We start from the raw sequence: 23,400 nt of genomic DNA, 5'->3' as shown, positions 1-23,400 counted from the left end.
CCACCACTGACCAGAACAGAAGCAATCTGTTCAATTATCATGAAAAGAAGAACCAGTCTGGTTAATAATTCATTCGCATTCAGTTTTCAGACAATGCACAAACTTTTTCATAATTTGGAAGCAAGTAAGTTTATGCAAGAAAATTAATTCCACCGTACCCCTTCCTGATCCGTGTGCCAAGCGAGAAATACCTCAGCGTTTATCTTTGTGCTCTTGAACACATTTGTGGCCTGTGACTAACACTCCCGGGTGCTGCAGAAATGTCACTGCTTCTACCAACAGCACAGCAATTGGAAAGGTTTGAAGTATGGAAAACACAAATGCAATGCAATTCTGCAATTCAAGAGACCTTAGTCAGTACTTCAGGTTGCACAGGGACCATGACACAGTCCTTTTCCAGGGCTAACTCAGCTCTGAAAGCGCCAAGCTGCTGGTGTCTCAGCAACATTGGAAACTTTCTGTTAAAAATACGCTCGTGCTTTTGGCTCTCACGTTTCAGAAAAAGCTCACGGAACAATGGGATGTGGCAAAGCAGTCATGGGAGAGGAACAAAGTCCAGCAAAGACTTCTGTTGTGCCCTCTGTCCCACCACTGTTTAACTTGCACCGAGCAGGATCTAGGTTGCATTACGTTGACAGTTCTCATCCTGTATTTGAACAGGCAAACAATGCAATAAATTCATTTAGGTAGATTTGTTCAGACAAATGAAAAGTATTCATGTCACTTTTGTGGCTCCCTTTCCGTGAGCAGGGATGTTCTACTGACACAGCTGCTTACAGAGGGCTAAATGCAGCACTGGGGGAGATGAGCCCCAGTTAGTCAAACTGCCTGCACCAAACACAATGAGAAAAAATTAAGATTATCAACCCAACCTCCTAAAGCTGCACTAACCGGTTGGAATGCACACAGAAAAATCAGCTCACACAGGGTCAATATTAAAAGAAAACAAATACATTCAGCATTACAGGAATTTACAGGAACACTGCAACTCAGAGTAAATTTTCATCTGTAAATCAGTCTGCGTTAATGCTTAACTTTTACCAGCTCCTCTTTACCAATTCAAATACTCTACAATTTATGACAATTTGAAGTACAAATGCAATTCATATTATGGCTTTTTTTCTTTTTTTTTTTTTTTCTTTTTTTCAAGAGTTTTAAGGTATTTAGACAACCTTACAAAACCCATTTGCCCTTTTTCCCAAATCCTCTGTCTCAGTTTTACTACATGTGGTCACCCTGCACCTCTGATTCTGACTTTTTAAAGGCCTAATCCTGTTCATATTAAAACTGATGAGAATTCAACAAGAGCTGAGCCAGATCATTGTCCTGCACTAGTGCTGAGCACACCTAGGTACACAGCATGCACACACAAAAAGGCTTTTGCAAAATGCAAGTTCATATCTGCCATGTTCATCATAAGAAGCCAGAAAATATCCATTAATTTCAATTTTTGAAGTAGTGCAAGATCAGGCTAGAGGTCTGTGAAGTTACTGACATAAGATTCAGCGGGAAGTGAGGGAGCGATATTGGAGAATATTCACTTTTGGTTGGATTCTCCACTGCCTACCAATAATCAACTGAATAAAGCGTGATTGGTAGGTCCCAAAATAGCTAGCCCTACATCCTATTTCAGCATTTTCCAAAGTCTGGTTTGTACTTTTTCATGTTGGCTTACACTCCGGCTCTTTCAGATTTCAATGAGATGAAAATATGGAAGGGATGAAATATACATTTTGGCCCAAAATATATTCTTCCAGCCTTATTTATTCTGAGCTGCAATGTTTTGTTTGTTTTGTGTTAAAAATATGCAAATCTTTTTCTAAATGAACTACTCGGTCATGTTTTATTGCAACTTAAAAAAAGAAACCATGCTTTTGTTCCAACTGCTTTATGCTCTCATCAAAATTACATGTAGGAACAACACAAAAAAATTCTGCACAAATAGGGGATTGCTGCTTAGCCTTTCATCATTGCTTTGCATGAAATTTCAAAGCATATTTCCCTGAAAGCTTCCAATAAACTAACTTTGTGTTTGAGAAGTTATCTGCACAGCATACTTCATGGTACCTTGGCCAATAACAATGCCACATTCTCTCCAATTAAATAAAAATTCAAGCACAGTACTTCAATACAACCCTTTTTAATTCTCTTGAACCTGAGAATTGAATCAATACCCAAGAACAGAAAAAAAAAGCACTAGTAGCAAGTTTTCTTGGCACTCAGTGCTTCTAAAGCCATTTTCAACATTATTCTTAGGCACAACCGCCTCAAGAGGCAGACAGTTATTATTCTCCCCATTTCACAGAGTGAAGAAACAACTGAGAAAGTTACATGGGGACTGAAAAAATAAAAAGCAGGGATGATTTGGGACTCGGAAACAGAGCAGTCTGGGAACTTTCTGGCATTTTTTCCATTTTTGACAAGAAACAGACATTGGTCAAAAAAAAAAAAAATTGACGCAGATGTAGTGAGAAGATTTCACCAATTCAGGAAAACAATTTTATTCAGAGCCAAAGAGAAAGAAAGTAAAATGCACATGCAAGGTCTGTAGTGCCTTCTATCTGATTTGCATTCAAGATTTAAGCCGTTAAGCCAAGTACATCTGAATGCCCACCCTGATATTCAGGCCATCTTTTCACTATTGCTTGTCCACAAAAGACAACCAAATTTTGTTATTATCAAAGTGAAGACAAAAGCTGAAAATCGGCAAAATGCGAGGTCATTTTCCATCGCCTCTATTAAAAAAAAAAAAAAGGCATTTTGTTTTCAGTTCCAAGCAGTCCACTAGACCATCATGTCCTCCAAACATGACCTAATAATTTCACTCTGTTCCCAAAACACGTCCAAAACCTAAGAAACCACAAGCTCAGCCCTACAAAAGTGTTTTCTAGGATCTTCAATGCGGTTTTAAAGGTGCGGTTTTGAGTAAAATGGGAAGTATAATATGGAAATAGTAATATTTTTCCCAATAATTAGTGAAAACCTGAAACATAATGCAACTTGTTTTCAGCACTTTGTAGCACAGTAACTGAAACATCTGAAGTACCTGACATCCCAGGGTAATTCCAGGCTGGAACACAACAGCTGATTCCAGTAGATGGAGCTACAGAAAGGAGAAGAGGACCCAGCACCAAGTTCTCCACAGCTTCACCAGCACACCCTGACTTTTGGGACAGCCTGCCCAAACCAACACCACTCAACAAGCTGCTGCTGCTTCTGAGCACTTTTGCAAACATCCTTCTGCACGCTCAAAACATCCTGAAGCGCCATGAAGCCAGGGTCGCAATCTCTCAGTCTTTTTGCTCCTGCTATTGTCAGTACAAGCACAAGAGCTGGAAGCACAACAGTCTTTGAACAATGTCATTTAAAATCATCGCTGCAAGCGTATGACCTAACTTTCCTCCTAGAGTAAAATAATAATAATAATAAAAAAATATTGGTCCTTTAAAGAGTTGTTGAGCTAGAATGTGACACCAACAAAACATGAACGCGACTGTACAGCTTACATAATCTAAAATGCAGGAAATGTTTTCTGCAGACCACTTAACGCCTCAGACTGATGCTGTTTTCAACATTAAAACACGAGAAAAGCACCCAGGCAGAGATGGAGCACAACACCTCTTCGACACTTCTCCAAGAGCCACAAACGGACCCTCGACTGCCCTTCTGAGTGGAGAAACGCCCTCCAGGAACCACAGCCCTGCAAGTTTTACCCCACGCAGCCCATAAAGCAGATGGTTTCAGAAGTCGTGTCAGCCAGGGAAGCCATGAACAGGCCTCGATGCACCTGCCTGTAACGTGCAACGTGTCGTTGCCACCAAGGAAGAAATGTTATTTGCACACTGATTCAGCCTGCGTAGGAACAACTCCCTCAAAGGCACACAGTGCAAGTTTATGTGCTTTAGGGGCAAGGGAAGGCTTTTAGGGGCACACGTGGAAGGGCTGAGGGAAGCGATCCCCCTGCTGCTGCGGGCAGGTGGCGGGGAGCCCTGTGGTGACTGGGGGTGCTGGCAGCTCGGCGGGGCAGGACTCGCTCCTCCGGGCTCTCCCACAGACTTCAGAGGCCGAAATCGCCCCGCTCTTGAGTGAGACGGCGAAGACAAAGTTAAATTTGCATGCAGCTACTGCAGGACTGCAAGCGCAGGTAGGTGATTTGCTTACACCTCCTACGCAAAAAAAAAAAAAAAGGTACCTACAAGAGCAAGCTGCCTGCTGCCCCCTCGGTGGTCCCGTTCGAAGGGGGGCAGCAGCAGGGGGAACTCCATTCCCCAGCCATGCCCCAGCCGCCCCCCGTCCCCCCCATAAGCCGGGATGGGGCCGTCCCGAGCCCGCAGCGCCGCCCCCGGCCGCCCCCCGGCCCCCTCAGCGCCGCGCTGAAGGCGGCTCCCGCGCCCCGCCTCAGCCCCGCACCTGCCGCCCGCCGCGCGGGGCTCCATGGAGGCGGCGGCCCCGGCTGCAGCCGCTGTGGTACGGGAGGGAGGCCGGAGCCGAGGGCGGCCGCTGCTGGTACTGCTGCTACTGCGGGTACTGCTCCTGCTGCTGCTGCTGCTGCTCCCCGGCGCGGGCGGCCGCCGCAGGCAGCTCGCATGGTGTGGAGCGGCAGCGGGCGGGAGGCTCGGCGCATGTTCGGGCAGGGCCGGGCCGGGCCCCGCCGCGGGGCCGCCTCCGCAGGTGAGCGGCTGAGGCAGCGCCCGCCCCGGGGAGGCGCCGCTGAGGGGCTGGGGGGGCACAGGGCGGCCCGGGGAGCCGGGGGAGAGGGGGACAGGGGGAGCTCTGGGTGCTGGGAAGGGGGAGGTGGGCAGGTGAGCGAATGTGGCACCAGCCCCTTCACCTCAAGGGCACGTTACCAGCTTTTCAATTCAGCCCTAAGCTATGAAGCGTTTCCAAACACAAACTGCGAAGAAATCATGCGCTATTACTTAATACACTCTAGGCTAATTAAGAGATTGTTTTTAAGTTTGTTATTGCATTATTGATTCCGTTGCGTTAACATGAGAGCCATTAACTCCTGTTGTGAAGAAACGGGAGCAAAATATAATCCGGATTTCCCAGAGTTTTGAATCAACCTACACTGGGTTAGCACTTGTAAAGGTGCAGCCCCCCCACACGAGGTGAGCAGGTTGTACTAAACGACTATCACCAGCAGTGCACACAGCTGAAATTTATCAGTTAATGAGCAAGTGGAGAGTAAGTTCAAGAACAAAGTACGGGAAAAAAAGCAACAAACTACACCCCGATATGGAATACTGACACAACTGTTACCATTAGTTGCATATATTATAATCAGCAGTTGCATATATTATAATCAGCAGTAAGCTTCAGGCTTACAGGGGTAACAGGCTGTGGAAGGAAATGAACAGGGGAAAGAAGGGAAAGGTACACACAGAGGAGGGAGTGGCAGGACAAACAGAAAGGACATGGTTGACATAATGAAACAATGGGCACATTAAGAAGAAGGAGGTGGATGAGGTTAAAAGGAAAAAGAATTTGTTAGCTGAACACTGGCAATGTGGTTCATGATGTGTGAAATACGAGGTAGGTGGCACCCCTGCCTCAAGCTCCACTGCACAGGGTACAGATTTTTTGAGAGAAGCAAATTGAGAAGAATGCATTTGATCAATTTGAGCATGATTTGTTAGTCTGAAGAGCTGAAGACAGGAGAAAAAATGAAGTCTTAACTAAATCAAACACTTTAAATAAATGAGGGGCATTATAAGAAGTGGTGACGTGCACCTTCACAGCTACGTGGCACAGATGCAAAAACCACATTTTTTCAGCATAGGATACTCGTAACATACATAAAGCTTTCCCATAGGTGACAATTCCCTAGCACTGTGTAGGTACAGCCCGTTTTCAATAGCTAGTTGCATTTAACTATTTTTTTTTTAATTTTATTTTTTTTAAATCAGTAGTCACCCCAGCATATAATTGCATTTTTCCCCCAACCTTTAGGAATTCATTGTTGTAGGGACAAAGCTAAAAAAGCTAGAACAGTAAAACAAGGGTTGCATCAATAACTTAACTGCAGTTTAAATGTGTTATTTTCCTGAGTGTATCATTGTACATTCATGAACACACCAGTTACACTTTCATTATCTGACAGAAATATTTTCACAAAAATGAATAGCATATTAAAGGAAATTAGAGATTTTTAATCTCCAACTCTAATATTCAGCACATATTTTACATGCAATTTTCAGGCCTCTACCAAGCTATTTATTCAGTAAATAAGTATTAAATGTGAGCCTAAAAATGGGATTTCATACTACAAATTTCTCAGAACCATTTAGAACTCAGAGACATGAATCAATCTTTCAGAAGAGTATTTAAGAACAAGGAGGTGTTGATAGAGCTTCATGTCATTTTCCTTAACACTTACAAGATGGATTTTACCTAAAGATCCTTTGAACTTTTCAAAATTAGTTTATGAGTTATGTAAACCAGGTGTGGTCACATCTCAAGTGTGACTGCAGTCTGTGGAAAGTGATCCTAATGACCTTTTGGCTCTAAGTAGTACATTTTTAATGACAACGATGCATATAAGAAGTTTTAACACTACAGTCGCAATGGAATAAATACTGAGTAAATACTGAGTCTGTCCACACAAGAAAATCAGTCTGAATAAATGGATCAGAATTCTTTTATTGACTTGGGCACTGTCAGACACAAAAGAGAAAGCTGTCAGTATGTAAATAGCCTTACAAGGATCTCTTGCTGGCCAATGGCAGCTGGGACAGACCTCTGAAGTGAAGGTAAGAATTTCAACCTGAATTATCAGCAAACTAAATCGTCACGCAAGAATATCTTGCTCAGAGAAGCGTTTCTGCCAATTTTTTATCTAATTCCAGTTGTCTGTATAGTCCTGGAGTGCAACTGGCTGATATACAAGCAGAAAAATACTATCTCTCTTAGCCTTAGAATACGCAGAAATAAAATAGGTTTATATTGTTTCTACTCTGCACAACAACGTCTTTCTTACTTTCAGCAGTTACATAATACACTATCAGACCCTTTGTCATTTAGAAAACAGGAAGGAGATGAAAATTACAAAGTGTTTTGTCCAAAATCATTCAATAATTCAGTGAGATAAGTAGAAACAACATCCTGACCTCTTAAATACACATCCAAATAATGCAGCATTTTCCCTATCAGCTCGTTGATTACCTTCTTTAAAAACTAATGCTTTTCATTTTCCATGTCAGGTCCTGCCAGTTCAATGTGTCTCAATTTTGCACAAGAAGAATTGTGTTCTGAGCAAGAAATGGCAATGCAGCTGTTACTGATAGCCCATCACGTGATCAGTTCCTGATGGGAATGAATAACAGGGAAGATGGAAAGTTCCTTCACATCTTTCTGGGATATAACAGATACAAGCCAAAATTCTTTGAGAGGCTTCCCACAAAAATTCCGAACTAGGAATTCTCATGCTTCACTATCAATATATAAACAAAAAAGTAGTTTTTGTTTGTTTTATTTTATTTTCTTTTGTCTCCCTGACTTTTCTGCACATAGAATTCCTTACATTGTTCTGTCCTCTCTCCCTACACAGGTACCAAACTACCATTCGTACAGGGCAGCGTGTGCAGACAGTGGCTTTCCTCTAACCGCAAAGCTCCCTGGAAACAGGAGCTCTATAGCTCTCTTGATAGCTTAAGAGTTTCACTAGATCAAATGCCAGACACATCCCTAGGGCAGAAAGATGTGAAGATTTTGTTTGCACAAGCATCAAGTGTTACAGCTTGGAAAACCTGTATCTGCCCAACTGGAAATTGCGCCCTTAGCCTCTGCTTCAAATTTGTTTTGCCCTTCCCTCACTGCCCTTTTAATTGTAACACTTACATCATGCTGCCAACAAGGAAGGCAACATGCAAGTTATCCTGCACAGAGTTCAACAGGTCAGTAACACCCATATAGGTAAAGTTCCACTCTACTTACCAAAGGAGTCTATTTCAAACTTGCAGAAGGTTACTGTCTACTTCTAGTTCTAACTGTTGACAATTTGCTTTTAATTCGACTTTTTCCTGTAGTTTTACAATTGCACAAGGTAAATCCTCTTCCATTTTACAGTAATGAATGGATATATTGGAATGCCAGCCATCACCCTAAAAATGAAATTAAATTCAAGAGTATTCACTGACATATTATGGAATTCTAAAGACATGTCTTGAATTGCCAATGTTTTGAACAGATAAGTTACTTTTCTCATTTTATCCTTCTGTATGTTAGCCCTGTTCCCTCTATATCATCACATAATCATCTAAAAATACCACTCTATCAGTATTGCAAAACACGAGGTAGCACATTTGAAGATTGAGGCTAAAGCATAACTAAAACACTCCACTACTGAAGTTGTAGTTTTGCTAAAAATTCAAATTCTGAAACAGTGAATTTTTAATTTCAGTAGCTAAATTGTTGAGAAGTTAGCAGGGAAAAAACAGTAGGCAACATGGTTCTGCAGGCTGATGTTACTTATGCAAAGAAGTGACATGCAGCTGGAGTGTCAGGTGGAAAGGGTGGCACGGAAGTCTACAAACCTAAGAAACTGTTATGCCCAATATTGAGACCTAACACAACAGGTTTTAAGTATTAAGCAGAAGGGTTAGTATTCCTTGTCACATCAGGTTTCCTGGCGTAAAGTCCTTGATGCTGAAGCTTTCTAGACAACTCAACTCAGTATGTCAGGTCCTTTATTAAGCACCTTTATCACCACTTTATTCCACGCCAATACTTGGCAGTGATGTAACAGATCTTTAACATTAATTGCCAGCATATACCACTGATACAATTTTTAATTAAAAGTTACCTTGCATTGGAAATGGCCAATTTTTCTGCTAGACATTAGATTATCTCTTACATAAAGAGTACAATGGTCTGCTGTGAATTCAATGAACTTTTACATGACATAACCTCATAATACAGTAAATTAGACAAAGATGGTGAGGATATCAAGTTATTCAAGATGAATAGCAATTGTTTTCAGTTTCATGATAGAATCAAATGAACAGAGACTTGAAAAAAAAAGGACATCCTGCAGAGGGTGTCAAAATGGCCTCAAGAATACGTATTAAACTGATAAAATGAATGAACATATTATATTACCTAATCCATTTGATACATCGTTAAAAGACAGCAAGAAAAAAATATTTGGAAACACTTAGATGAGTAATATTTAAATCTATAATTGCTGTAGCAAAGTAAAAAAAATCAAATCAAATCAAAGACAGATGTAAAACAGTTTCTGGAACTCCAGAACCTCTGACCAAGCAGTCTATGTCCAGACCTTGACATGAAGGAGGCGTTATGCTGACATATTGAAAAGGATACACTCTGGGTCAAACTAAAGATCTGCCAAACCATATGAATTTGCTTTACGTTGCCAGCAGCTAGTATAGTATTGTACATATGTCACAAATGAATCCTAGACACATAAACATCTGGGCACTGCAAGCTTTGTGCAGACAAAAATCCTTGGGCAAAAGTAGTCTGAATTTTTCTTTGAAGCTGCCACAGTTCCTAACAAAGTAAGTGACAGATGGGATTAACGTGCACTTCAGCTAACTACCAGATTCAAGCAATTTTTTTCTCTGAAAATTAACCACCTCCCATCAGACTACAAACAGAACACCTTGTATCATTCACATTACATTTACATTTTATTTTACAGCTCACAGCACCCTTTTGAAAAAACAGGCAAACATTTCACACTTATGTACTTAAATTTTATTTCTTCATAATTACAGGCTATTGTTAGAATTTTTAAACAAAAGTCTATAAATAGAGGCTAATCCCACCTGAACAAGTTTCTTTAAAAAAAACAGTTAAAACTTCATAAGTAATGCCATTTAGCTCACAGCAGTGGTTTGTTGGTAGTCTGAGTAAAAGTACTATAGTCAGAGTCAGTAACATGAAATGTAACATCAAATGACTCAAAACTTTAAATTCCATAAAGGAAAGCAGGAATATATATATATAATATATACATAATAATATTGTGTTGGTCCACTGAGTATACATTTTTAACAAAAGATAAGAAACTATGTAATCCAGTTAAGCATATGATTTGCAAGATTAGTGTACACTCATTACAAAGATGTATAGATAAGTTACAACGATTTAATCCTTGCAAAATTTTAAGTTACCTTTTTGAGCAGGTGGTTAAATGCTCATTTCCCAGTGCAAAAGAAAAAACCTCTCAGTCTGGTTACTCATTTTCCTGAAAAATTGAAAACTACCAAACTCTTTCAACAGCAGCATTGATAGGTAATAGGAAGAGCTTAAATATACTGAAGCATGGCTGAGTTCTCCCCCCCTACTCAGTGCTGTGCGTTGAAACTTTTCCATTTTCTCAACAGAAATACCACAAGTTAAAAGTGCAAGAAAAAAAATCTCTTGATGCTTATGCTGTTGTCATCCATTTGTCTAAGATAGGGCAAAAGATTATTCTTTTTGGAATTTTAATGAAATTGATTCTCCAGAATGGAGTTCTTTCCAAAGTGAACAATAAGTTATTTTCATTAAGTTATTTTCATTAACATTCTATCAATCCTACTCAGTGACCACAAAGAAATTCAGTTTAAGGTGCAACTATCAGTTGGCATTTCAATAAATTATACATACAGGAAAAAAAAAATGTGGTTTAAAAAAAAAGTCAGACTACATGTTTTCTTTCTATTCTCAATCCCATTTCAATTTCAATTTATCATCTTGCCAGTTCAGCTGCATATTTCACAAGCAAAACTGGCTCAAATAGCTGTGGGTTCTTGTAATTTGACAGTCATCTTGGCCAACAGCAAACGCACATGAATCTTCCATGTAATTTCTTTATAAAACAAAATAACTGGTCTTAAAACCTATGGCCATGCAAGAAAAGCATTAAAGGTTTCAGTAAGACACACACTTTTTTTTTTTTTAAACTTAGACTCTATGAAGATTGTTATTGCAAGTCCAAACATAGAATCTTCAATGAAGAGAAAAATCTATATGCATACATATAAAATGAAGCACTCCACAACTCTGGCATTACTAATATCTTTAGAAGAAGGATAAAAGGTTTCAAATGGCTAACTGCTTGACAGGAGACAGCCAGCCATGGCAAAATAATTGCTATGTTCACTTTATGCTCAATTACCAACTGCTGACAGATTACAGTCAAACTACAATCTCATTTGCTGCATTTAAAACTGATTTGCTTACAACTGGGAAAAGTTCCTTGTTCTCCTGAAAACTTGAGAGGAATTGAATGCTAAAATTAAGTTATTCAAACAAAAACAAACAAAAGGATTGAATTTAGCAGAAACATTCACACCACTTTCAGAAGTTTAAAACCTTTCTTATTTTCCTGTATATACGTATTTTCTGATTAACATTTAAATAGGTTAGGTATTCAGGAAAAGGGACAAAAACAGTTGACGTAAGACAAATCTTATTCTAAGCTTCATGCTTCTGATATTTCAGATTTACTGAGTGCAATAGCCAGTTCCAAGTCTTCTTGCTCTTGCTGTTTTAGTCTTGCCAATCTTTCCTTCTCTTCTCTCTCACTTTCCCTCTTAGCCCATTCAATCATGTCTTCCTCAGTAGAATACTGCATTTTAAAAGACAAAATAACCATATTAATAATGCAACAACAAATCCTGTTCTTGGCTTAAGTGACAGTTACAGTTTTTCAAAAATACTGAACACACTCTAGCCTTCAGATTATTTGTGTTTTATTCTCAGCATGCTATTACTATTAGCCTAGCTCAAGGTTTAACCATCAAGAAATGCACTGAAGATATCCTATTGCTATATCGTGTGTTTTTTTGTTTTGTTTTAACAAAATACATTGAGTTTCAAAATTCATTAAGTTTCTAAACAGTTACTGGAGAAACAAGTACTATAATTTAAATGCAAACCGATTTGGATAAAAGCCAGCCTATGCAAGAAAAAAAATTGAATAAATCAGGAGACAGATTGCAAAATAAACCCATATCCAGCACTATGGAACACCCTGATTAATCCTACTTTCATTAGGGATGGTTATTCCAGATGACAGTGACTGTAAAAGTTAGCTGTAGAACGACTCTTTATTTGTGCAACTGAAAAACACTTCTGCCAAGAAGGAGAATATTAAGGTAACTGCACAGTTAGAAGCCTAGCAATAATACAGAGAAAGGTGTGACACGAGGAAAAGAAAAAACAGATTCATTCTACATACTTAGACGAGAACGGTACGTTAATTGAATCGCTGTGGTACAATGATTGTTAAGTCAGAAACAGTTAGGGTATTATCGTAAAACACAAAAGATTATGCTAAAGTTTGTTTCTATTCAGCATGCAGGAAAAAGCACAGGTAGGTGAAGCCCGCATCTTCATGAATGCCCCCGTGTTAAGTCCTAAAAGTTATCACTATATACTACAGTTAGTTTCTGCTTTCGCACTGCTTCTTTAAGGAATAAACACAGAAAAGCTTGAGTTTTCTCCATAGTTCACTTAGTGTTTTCGGTAATTGCAGATGGAAAAGAATGCTTTTTCGTCTATGAAAATAATGAACACTTGTCCTTTCCCTCCACAGTTCACATTCTCTCCTCTGAACTAACTTCTCAGTTCCTTTAGCTAGTTAAAGTGATAACATGTCAGATAATATGTCAGAAATTGTCATGCCATAAGACACATCAACCAGTGCAAGACAATTTTGAGAGCCTGTCAATCCTCAGTTTACTTCAATTAAGCAAATAGTTTATTATGCCTGAAAACAATAAAAGCAATATGATTACTGTGAATGCAAATTGCATTTAACAGATATCAAGCTTGAAAGTGAAATGATGCCTTCCAAAACTCCTATTCGCAAAAACTCTAAATAAATAAATAAGTAAATAAAGGCATGCACAAACCTTTAGATTTGCTTCTACTGCTTGGACACCACGACTTCTATGAAATGGATTCTGGTTACAAAGAGACACTTACTACTTTTCACTGCATCATATATAAGGTCTGGAATTTAGTAGCCATTCAAAACTCACCAAATTAGATCTCATTAACACACACACCACTCCGAGGCTATTTATCCATATTTCAGTCATATTTCAATATTATGACTAAACAGTTCAGTGACAAAATTAAAGTCACACCTTTGGTTGTATTTTTTAACAAATAAATAACAAATAAATAACAGTGTGCTTTATATAGATTTATATTTTATATCTGCTACATGCATTGATAAAATGAACAACTCTAAGAACAGGTTTTTAAAATGTCTTCTAAAGGTTAGGAGGCCTTCATGAGAAAAGCCTCAAACTCACAAAAGCAATACAACTTAAGCATTAACTACATCATTCTGCAGTGTTTTACTTTAGGACAGCCTCAGTTGTAAACTAAAAGTAAAAACAGTTTTAACTGGAAGCGATATCCCCTTTGTACGTGGGATGTTTTAATCTTTTTAATTAGACTGAAGACTTCAGTGTGAACAATTCAAAGCTGTCAGTATACTGAAACAAATGTAAAAATTGTTTACTCACAGTACTGAAGTTTGCAAAATTGTTGGGGTCAGCCTCTTTACTGACGCTGGTGGGAGCAAATGGATCACAGAATAGATCTGCTTCTTGTTCTTTGGGAATGTCTGGGGTGGGGAAAGGCTGAAATGGATCGCTCGGTTTAAAGGAATCTGAAGAGTCTATTTGATTGATAGGTCTTTTCCCTTAGATTAAAATGAATTTAAAATGAATTTAAGATAGCAGGTAATAACATGCCAAAATAGTTAAAAAAAATCCAAAGCTACTTGGAATGCAACCTCTTCTGGAAAATTAGTGGAGTTGTAATGAATTCAGAGGAAGGGTTGCCAGTTTAAAAAATGAGAGTATGGTCCACAGTTTCTTAAAGCATTATCTGATCAAAAAGGAACACACGTATGTTAATGATTCAAGAGCACAGTTATGTACTGATGTAACAGTATTTGGGGAAGAGAATTTCTAAGTCTTGAACCCCTATTCTCTTAGCATGGTAATTATTCTTCTGTTTATCAACTGTCCGTGCTAATTCCAGCTCCTTTTTATTATTTGTTTGGATCAAAGTAACACAATTCGATTCAGAGGACAGAAGTATACTTGCATGTCTTCAAAACAGTAAATACAACGTCTTCTCCTATGCTAACACCTAGAATTTCTGTAGTTTTTAAACTAAGATGAAGCCATACAGCAATCACAGGCTATTTTGTTAATCCTTGCCTAAGTAGCTACAGATATAACAGAACCAGACAAGAGCCCCCCTTTTTCTTTTCTCAGTTTAACCCCAGTCAACTTTCAACACCTTTGAGTTCATTAACCCAAATCCTTCCAAGACCAAGACAAGCTGAGCTGAATTTCTTCCCACCATTCTTCCCAGATGTTATTACTTACAGAAAAGGTTTCATTGCAGTTTTTTTGAGTTTTTGAACATCCAGAAAAAACATTTCTATAGGGAAAGTATACTTCATATCCCTACAAATGTTAATCCTACCTCTAAACCCACAGAAAAATCATGAAATGGGAGAGCTTATCAGTATCGAGAAAGCCAGCAGATTTCAGAGACAAGCAAATAAGCCTTCTGTGCACTTTCCAGTATCATATAGAATTAAAAGGACAGGCAGTTCCTCAAAAAGCATTTTCTTGTTTTGTATTAGACCAAGAGATTTACTCAAAACAAATACACTTAACTATCACAATTTATGACTTACATAAGCAAAGTAAGTTATTAGGAATGGCTATCAAGGTATCCACAGTATCATTTTTAGTATGTGCAATCCAAAACAGGCTATTTTTCCAGTCATCTATCAATAACGGCGCTGTTGCTCTGCCACTTGGTGCTTGCATTCCAAAACCACATCTTTACACCACTTTGTAGGCACTTCCTAAAGAATGAAGTCAGAAGTCTCCACACCCCCTTTTGAGGGGCCTCCATAAACGAAAATAGTATAAAACATTCAAATTATCACAACTAGTCAACTGTTTTAACGTTACTTACAATTCAACTGATTATTTACAAGGCATGAGCCAGATCTCCTAATGGCAACATTAGAAATTAGGACCTGTTTTTAAACTTAGTATTAAATACTCCTACATTTACTGCACTCCCTACTTTTGAGGGAAAAAGATGAATTTAATTTTTCCTTAACACCTTAAGATTCAACCATACAGTGTAATAGTGAAAAAATATGATGCAGTAGATTTTTTTTTTAAGGAGAATGAAACAGAGGATGGAAAGTTAAAAGAACACTAATGTATTTTCCAATTTGCTGTTGAAGGCAAGTAGTGTGTTTTAACCTTGTTATAACCATAACTTGTTGTAACCACAAGAAGGTGTTATCTTTGACAAGCATGGTGTTTTCTGGAAAAGAATGGTTTGTGTCATGGAACAGACCAGAGGATTCAGCTATCACAGAACAGAAAACAGCCTGGGTTTATTACTATTATGTTGGCTAGATTCAATACTATGGACCTGGCGAGGCCATCTGGAAAAATTTGATCTGAACATCTGAGGCAGTCATGTTATCCCTAGTTAATTCATTTTACTCCAGCCATGTAAGCGCTAAATAGTTTTAATATTTCTTTAAAGACAGAATTAAAACCAGAGGTTTTGCAATGGGTAAAAGACAATGAATTCTCACTTGAAATATAATTTAGTATGCTATTCAGTCTATCACATTACCAACCATTTAATCTGTAGCCACTCTGTGTTCTTGCAGATATCTGTAACAACCCTATATTCTCCCACTTCCTAAATCCTTTTTCTCATCTTCCCCTTCAAAAATCAAAACAGCAACAAAAAAATGAAGGTCTGCTCCTAAATGCCACACAGAATTTAACTCTGAGGAGAACAACAGACCTGGAACAGATTTGTTTTATACCTTCCTCATTCATTCTTAGTTCAGTGTATTTCACCATCCCCTTGCAGTTGTCGTACCACCAATATTGAAGAATCTAATTGTTAACAGCATCTCAGTTTCAGCTCTTACCAGGTGGTGGTGGACAGGGCCTTGTGGGAGTTCCTGTTTTAGGGGGCAATGCAGGAGGAACATCCTCATTTTTGGATGGTGGTTCTTCAAATAAGTTTTTAGTTACGACCACATTGTTGCTGGAACCTGATGTGGAAGAGCTAAAGGGATCCTCAGTGCTGGCCTTCAACAAAGAAAACAGTAACATACACACTTTCAGTGCAATTCTACTATTACTTCCCCCCCCCCCCCCCCCAATACTATGGTATTTATTTAAAAGTGAAAGTTTGGACAAATGCAAAAATACTTTTGTTTGCTTTTAAAGACATCATCCAACTACTCTGGGAGATACTAAAACTCCACACTGATGAAAATTACAGGAAAATCAGGAATGGTTAGTGTGTACAGTAATAAGAAGTTTAGTACAGTTAGAGGTGCAAAAGTAACACTTATGCAGATTTTCAAGAAAAAAATAATCATTTCAAATACAGAGAAAACACAAAGCCACAAAGATTACTTCACATTCTTCACAGTGACACTGCAAGATAATTTACTGTTAAAAACTCTTTTTCAAGGAAGTTAGCCATTATAAGTTATTATTATTAGTGGCAAAACTGTAACAATAAAAGCATCAGAAGAGAGAATGTTTTGTCTTGTCACTGCAGAGTTCCATGCATTTTCTGAGTGACAGTTGTTCCACATTACCTTTGACAGTGTGCTGAAGTCAGCAAAACCACTTCCAAAGGATTCGTTTCCAAACAGAGAGGCAAAGGGGTCTGTAGCTAAATACACACAAATCAAGCAAACAGAACAGGATTATAAATTAAACATTGAAAAGAACATTGAAAGATCCCACAATAAAAAAAAACAGCTGTTACTTATCTTGCAGTATAGACTAACTCAAATGAAATATTTAATGAGGGGAACACTTACTATTTAAGAAGTTTTTACAAGAATTAAATATTAACAACTGACCAAGATTAGTAATTTTCCTGAACAGGTTTAGCTGAGCTGTATCTGTACACACACACACACACAATGCATATTTTGTGTGTGCATCTGTGGCTGTGAACACACATGAATATGACCATGAAAAAGAGCTCACTTCCAACTGTAAGCTCACTTGTGGAATAAACTTTTTAAACCTTTTATGATCTCAGTCTGTAATTCAACAGTGCAATTCATTCGTATGTGCCACAAAACAAGTAAAAAGTGCCTTATGTCTCGGATTCAAGTATTTCTCAGTAAAACTTGGGAAGAGATACTAGAAACAAAAATAAGAAAACGCAAGTAAAGTAAGTTTGATGTGTATAGTCTACTTTTACCTAGATCATTTGATGTAGTAACAGTTGTTCCACCAGGAGCAAAAGGATCATTTTTCTTCAGTATCTCTGTCTAGAATAAAAAAATAACTTTAGAGGGAAATGTGGTTTTCAGCTTAAAGAAGTCCTCATACTAAGAATACAATCAAAATTTATTTCAGTTAAAATGTTAGTCCAGCACCAGAAAAAAAGTAAAATATACCATTTTCTTCATAAAGATATTATTATAGGATGTCAGTAACACAGAAGTGCAGTAAAGCATTTAGGATGAATGCAACTTCAGAAATACAGTCCTTCCAAGGATTGACTACTACAGACTGTGAATCCCACACCACAGCTCTGACCACTTTTTTTTTTACTCCTCTATACTTCTCTTATTGTCAGACTGTAGTATGACTAAGAATTAGTTATATTAGAATATGGTGACTTGGTAAACAATAGCGTGCAGAGTAAGTATTGAAGACTATTTCTTTTTTTTTTTTCTTTAGCTTGGAGGGGTAGCCTGTAGTGTATAACATGACCCTGTGAACAGCTAGAAGTCACACCTAAGCACCTCTGAAAAAGTATGCTATTCAGTAATAATCTCCACATTATGGCAAGGTTTCAGTAAATCTTATTAATAAAAGACCACAAAGTCCAAAGCAACGTATATCAAGTACAAGCTGACTTTTCAAGGGGAAAATCCTATACCACAACAGATTTTAAATAAGATATAACATACTTATTGATCCTATAAGCTTTGGAAGCAAAAAAGTCAAATGTCTCAATATAACCTGGTCAGATTAATCTTGGGTTTCTTTCAATGTTTAATAAGTTTCACCAGCTATCAATGGAGCTTAGCTCACTATACTCAAAAGGTTCTAATTTGTGTAGCAATGAAGATCCACACTGAAACATTTATTTTTTTTCTTTATTTTTATCTGTTCCTGTTTCTAGAAAGCAGAACAGAAGAAGAGACAAGACAGAGCCATGGAGTGAGAGGTACCTTTAGTCTACATCACTTCTGAATATCAGCATTTCAAGGCATGTCCAAATACACAAAACAGTTAATTTTGTCCAAATTATATACAAAAGTAAAAGGCTTGCTATCAAAACTTACTGTGGTATTATTACTGTTGCCAGCAGTGTTAAATGGATCAGTGCCTGCAGTCACAAAAGGATCAGTGGAGGACTGTTTGAAAAAACAGTCAGCTGCAAAAGGATCTGAGCCTTTGAAGGGATCACCACCGAAGGGATCTAAAAAGTAAACATCTCATTACCATTTCTGCTAGCTTTATTTAGCTTGGTGTCTTAAAAATGAAACATTATATTGCTGCTTTCATACTGCAAGAAGGTGACGCATTTAAGACTAAGGATTTCTGAAGCATCAAATGTATCTACGAATAATTTGCATACTGTGGTTCAAAAATCAGACAAGCCAAATGTCTTCCACACATGATGAAAAATGGATCGTAACAACCATTCAGCTCCAGAATCACTTAAGTATATAGTTTCTTTAATCAAACTCTCTTAAAAATAATTAAAAAAATATTTTTACAAAATCTAATTTATTATTATTTTTTTTTTTACACCACTCTCCTACCTTCCTCTCCTTCACTCCCCAAGCACAGTTTATCACTCCCCAAGACACATTGCCTATACAGCCAGTCTCAGTAGAAACTACCCATGGCCTCTTTCAGGCTGAAAGCAGTAACACTTCTCCCCACATACTGTTCTACTAGAAATCCTTAACAAAAATAAATAAAATTTAGAAGTTACAAAATTGCTTACCAATTTTCCCAAAGGGATCATCTTTGAAGGGATCACCTGTTTAAAGAAAAAAAGTGACTTGTAGTTTTTTAGTCAGAAAGCATGTACTGAGTCACAGTCCTCTGGACACAGAATCACTTCTAGAGCTAAAATTTCACAATCACAGAATGCTATGGGATGGAAGGAACCTTAAAAATCATCTAATTCCAAGCCCCCTGCCATGGGTGGGGACACCTTCCACCAGACCAGGTTGTTCAAAGTCCCATCCAGCCTGGCCTTGAACACCTCCAGGGATGGGGTATCCACAGCTGCTCCAGGCAGCCTGTTTCAGGGCCTCACCACCCTCATGGGAAAGAATTTCTTCCTAACATCTAATCTGAATCTACACTCTTGCAGTTTAAAGCCATTATCCCTTGTATTATCACTACATGCCCGTGTAAAAAGTCTCTCTCTAGCTGTCTAGTAGGCCCCTGTTAGGTACTGAAAGGCCACTATGAGGCTCCCTGGAGCCTTCTCTTCTCTGGGCTGAACAACCCCAATTCCCCCAGCCTGTCTTCATACAAAAGGTGCTCCAGCCCTCTGATCATCCTTAGATGATATTTGGGGCTCACTCCAATAGGTCAATGTTCTTGTGTTGGGGAGCTGGATATAGGTGGGGTCTCATGAGAGGGGAATGAGAGGGAAAATCACCTCCCTTTTGATGCAGCCCAGAATATGGTTGGCTTTCTTGGCTGTAAGTTGCACTCTGCTCATGTTGAGCTTCTCATCAGCCAACAACCCCAAGTCCTTCTCCTCAGGGCTGCTCTCAATCCATTCTATCAATTTCTCACACTCAGAATAATTTCAATGTTTTCAGAGGAACTACAAGAGCTGGTAGTAGACAAAGCAAATATTTATCACGTAGCTTATTACCAACGTGAAGCACACAAAAGCAGCCGTCTCTCAAAGATGCCTCTTTGTTGGCTGTTGTCAGTGACCACATTGTGCAGTATTTACCACCACAGTAATCCAAGCTAACCACTGACAGCAGCCTAGTCTCAGTTTTGGCAATTCTCACAGCACCATGGATGGCAGCTCTAAAGCATTCCTTTCTGTACTAGATGCACAGTTCCAATTGCATCAATTTACTCCCTCATTTCACATATCTATGGTCTCTTAGCTGCAGGTAACTACCAGTAAACATACTGATCACACAAAGTCCAAAAGTTTGACTACCAGCAGCCATACCTTCTCCTCTGAAAGAATGCTTGTCACATCCTGTAAGTAAGACTACTTCAATATAAACAAGAAAAGAAATATCTACATGGAAACACTGAAGCTGTTTTAAATTAGTTTAATTTACCCATTTAAATGTATTGAAATCTGCACTGACATTCTTTTAGAAGCCAAGCGATATGAAATAAATTTAGCTTATTTTCCTTCCAAAGCAATCTGAACTAAATTGGTTAGACCATGTTGACTCCAAAAGCCTGTCAAATCATATTAACGTAGCTGAAAACATCTGCTTCAACTGCTAATCCAAATTAGCTCCCCTTCTCCCATACTCCAAGTGTCTCCATAGCTCACAGACAGATCACTCCTTCCAACGTTAAAAAAATCAGAGCAACAGCATCCTTAAGTGTCAAGTTCTTAAAATAAAGCACGGCACTTCCATAAGATGAACAGATGGTGCAGTTCCACATTACCTTTTTTTGAGCGCCAAACTCACCGTAAGTAGGCCACAGCCATTCACTCTCAGCCACCCACATCCCCCCCACACCACAGCTCACTGAACCCTCAGTTGATCTGTTTGTAGCTATGCACTGCTAACTAGATCATTGACATCACATGTAGCACAAGTACACCCACACCTTTAATACCAAAATGCAACCCCCAGGAAAGGGGGAAAAAAAAAGGCCCTCAGGAAAACCAGCGATGGAAAGTTACAATTTTCACAATTAATGAGAAAGCGCAGGATGAATTTGGATGAGACATGTTCCCACAAAACACATTTCTGCAAATCTGCACTTGTAGAGAAGTTTACTTACTGCCAACAAAAGGGTCAGACTGGAAGAACTCTAAGCTGGCTTCAGAAACTAGATCAGGCAATGGATGAGACTCAGCATCAAATGGATCCTCCTGAAGAACATAAAAGAAGAGAGGTATGAAGTTCAAGACACTTGTCTTGTTACCATTTATTAGTTTCTTAAAGCTGAGCGTTTGAATTCTATAGAATTAATCAACAGAGATTCGAAGTATTTCTCAGTAAAAATCAACCTGCTACATAAGATGAATGCTTTGATGACATTATACTCTAATTAAAAACAGTAACAACTGACATTTGTTTCTCTGATGTTCCATAGCCATCATGTAAGTGACATGATGCAAACCTCAAACAGTTTAACTAGGTTATGTTTTGTTGGTGGTAGGGTTTTTTTTATTACATTTTTTCCTCCCTCAGATTTGATCAAACTCACTTTTTTGGTAATAGTTGCAGCTGGGATCTCTTTCTCTTCTTCCACAACAGCAGCTGTTGTTTCAGGACTATTCCTTGCCTATGTAAGGATAAAAGCAATTCAGTATAAATAAATAGAAGACTATGTTACAAGTACTATTCTAAGTAGCACATAGCTGTAAGAATATGTTAAAAGATACCTCAGTAGGTTCATAGCTATAATAGAACATACTGAAGTGTTCCATAAACCCCGTGAAAGTTATTAAAAAAAAAATCAGAAAACTACTGAGACAAAGAGGGACATTTAGAAAGCAAGACGTCTTTAGATATTCTGTCCTCTTCCTCATTCCATTTCTGTTGCACCAACTGGAAAACAGCTGCTCTTCTTTAATATTAATTCTATTCTTCAATCTAAGACATTTTGCTTTGGAAACAAATAGACAAATTTTTGTTGCCACTTTCCAGCCAAGCTAACATTGCCTCTTTTTCTGATTATCAACTTTCAGATCCTGAAATACTCCCTCAGAATAACATCCTGAAAGTTCACTTCTACAAGTGTTTAAAAACAAAACATAATCCATCTTAATATATATTTTAACTTCACAGCTGCATTGCATTATGATCAAGCAGGCAAAACACTTTACTCACTGGAGATGCATTGTTTATTTGTTCTTCTTCTGCTATACTCTCCCTTTCAGCATTCTCATTAAGGTTAGCAGTTTCACTGCTGCTGTTGCTAAGACTAGAATGATCCGCAGTTCCATTAACAAGTATGTTTTGAGTCTGAGAGTGCCAACTAAATTGGTTATTTTCCAATTCTTTCAGCTCAAGAAGTTTCGTCTGCACCTGTAAGCAGAAATAAATGTATATGTATCTATACAGCAGCACACAAACGCTAGAATATAACCATACCTTCTTAAACATAACATGGAAGACGTGTATCTAAAATTCTTACTTTCCTTACGCAAGTATAATAAAAATCATGTTCTTTCAAAGGGTGACATTTGAGAAAGCAGTACGAATCAGGCCTAGAAGAGATGTAGCATAGTTGAGAGACCCGAGAACCTTCTGCCGAGGAAGCAGACCATATTGCTGGCAGTCACTGGAAACATCAAGACTTGTTCCCTTTTTTCTCCACTCAAACTCACAAGAAGACTTGCAACGCTTTTTTTTTTTTCCTTTTAACTTACTCATTTGAAATTGCTTTAAACTCCATAAATTAAAAAGGCTGCTTAAAAAGAATTCTTGTCTTCCAAAGAAAATTACAAATTCATTATCTTCTCTCAAATGACTTTCGACATCTACAGAATCCATAATATATCTTCCTAAGCAGATAGCTACGTCCATGTCATTATTTCAACAACATGCATAATGCAGTACCTCACAGCAAACATCTAAAAGAATCTGCAATTTCTGAAGAAATTACTGAATGTGGCAGATTATGCAGAAGGATGAACACAGTTCAGATATTTAGGCATCTACATCCCACTGATTTCTACTAGGTCAATCACCTAATAGTGTTTTCCTTGCTTTGCACATCACAGATCAGGTGACAGCAAAGACAATACCAAGGCATCTTTCAAATACGCTAATATCAGATCAACCATTAGAAACCCTTGCCTAAGTCATCAAAGGACCTCTTGTCCATTTTTTCTGAGCCAAGAGCAATGAACTCAGGAGTATTTATATGAAAGAAGTCTACAACAAAAACAGGTTTTTAGTACAGTCAGGCATAACCAGTCACTTACATAATTGCATCAGATCCATTAACTGCAATCATCTCGTTATGATTATTAGTTATTGATATTGAAATAGCACTACCTTCCTTCTACCTCTGATAAAACATCAATTTTTTACTCCTCAGTTTCCAGAAGAAATTCGTAGTTTTTATACTTGGTTTTGTGTATGTCATAAGCCTCTTCAACAGAGGAAAGTGTCCTAGCAGTGGAAGT

The 23,400-nt window shown here is 38.3% G+C and overlaps 2 protein-coding genes and 1 long non-coding RNA gene across 13 annotated transcripts in view; 1 reads left to right on the top strand and 2 right to left on the bottom strand.

Moving 5' to 3' along the window:
- Positions 1 to 9,566, bottom strand: part of TTC39A (tetratricopeptide repeat domain 39A) — a 50,343-nt gene extending 40,777 nt beyond the window's left edge. For 2 of the 3 annotated variants that reach the window (XM_068690193.1, XM_068690192.1), the window contains exon 1: positions 4,411 to 4,541. Coding sequence is in view for 1 of the 3 variants with exons in the window: in XM_068690192.1 (XP_068546293.1) it covers positions 4,411 to 4,436 (26 nt within the window). In the remaining 2 variants the exon portion in view is untranslated. Of the gene's footprint in view, positions 1 to 4,410; positions 4,542 to 7,935 lie in introns of those variants that run through there. The other variant, XM_068690194.1, reaches the window with a different exon arrangement.
- On the top strand, positions 4,537 to 7,457 carry LOC137860218 (uncharacterized). Its single transcript, XR_011098784.1, has 2 exons — positions 4,537 to 4,671; positions 7,203 to 7,457. It is a non-coding gene; the product is annotated as an uncharacterized lncRNA (long non-coding RNA).
- Positions 9,567 to 9,705: 139 nt separating the features above from the next.
- The window catches only part of EPS15 (epidermal growth factor receptor pathway substrate 15), a 46,506-nt gene continuing 32,811 nt past the window's right edge, over positions 9,706 to 23,400 (bottom strand). The window contains exons 16-26 of one of the 9 annotated variants that reach the window (XM_068690182.1): positions 22,097 to 22,294; positions 21,471 to 21,548; positions 21,042 to 21,132; positions 19,036 to 19,071; positions 18,365 to 18,501; positions 17,269 to 17,338; positions 16,649 to 16,725; positions 15,965 to 16,127; positions 13,494 to 13,594; positions 12,870 to 12,920; positions 9,706 to 11,581 (exon numbers count right to left, since the gene is read on the bottom strand). In XM_068690182.1, coding sequence (XP_068546283.1) covers positions 11,435 to 11,581; positions 12,870 to 12,920; positions 13,494 to 13,594; positions 15,965 to 16,127; positions 16,649 to 16,725; positions 17,269 to 17,338; positions 18,365 to 18,501; positions 19,036 to 19,071; positions 21,042 to 21,132; positions 21,471 to 21,548; positions 22,097 to 22,294 — 1,149 coding nt within the window. In that variant the 3' untranslated portion in view covers positions 9,706 to 11,434. Of the gene's footprint in view, positions 11,582 to 12,869; positions 12,921 to 13,493; positions 13,673 to 15,964; positions 16,128 to 16,648; positions 16,726 to 17,268; positions 17,339 to 18,364; positions 18,502 to 19,035; positions 19,072 to 21,041; positions 21,133 to 21,470; positions 21,549 to 22,096; positions 22,295 to 23,400 lie in introns of all 9 variants that reach the window. The other 8 variants (XM_068690188.1, XM_068690186.1, XM_068690187.1 and 5 more) reach the window with 8 other exon arrangements.

Source organism: Anas acuta, chromosome 8 (genome assembly GCF_963932015.1).
Source record: "Anas acuta chromosome 8, bAnaAcu1.1, whole genome shotgun sequence".
NCBI lineage: Eukaryota > Metazoa > Chordata > Aves > Anseriformes > Anatidae > Anas > Anas acuta.
This window is presented reverse-complemented; position numbering and strand designations above follow the sequence as displayed.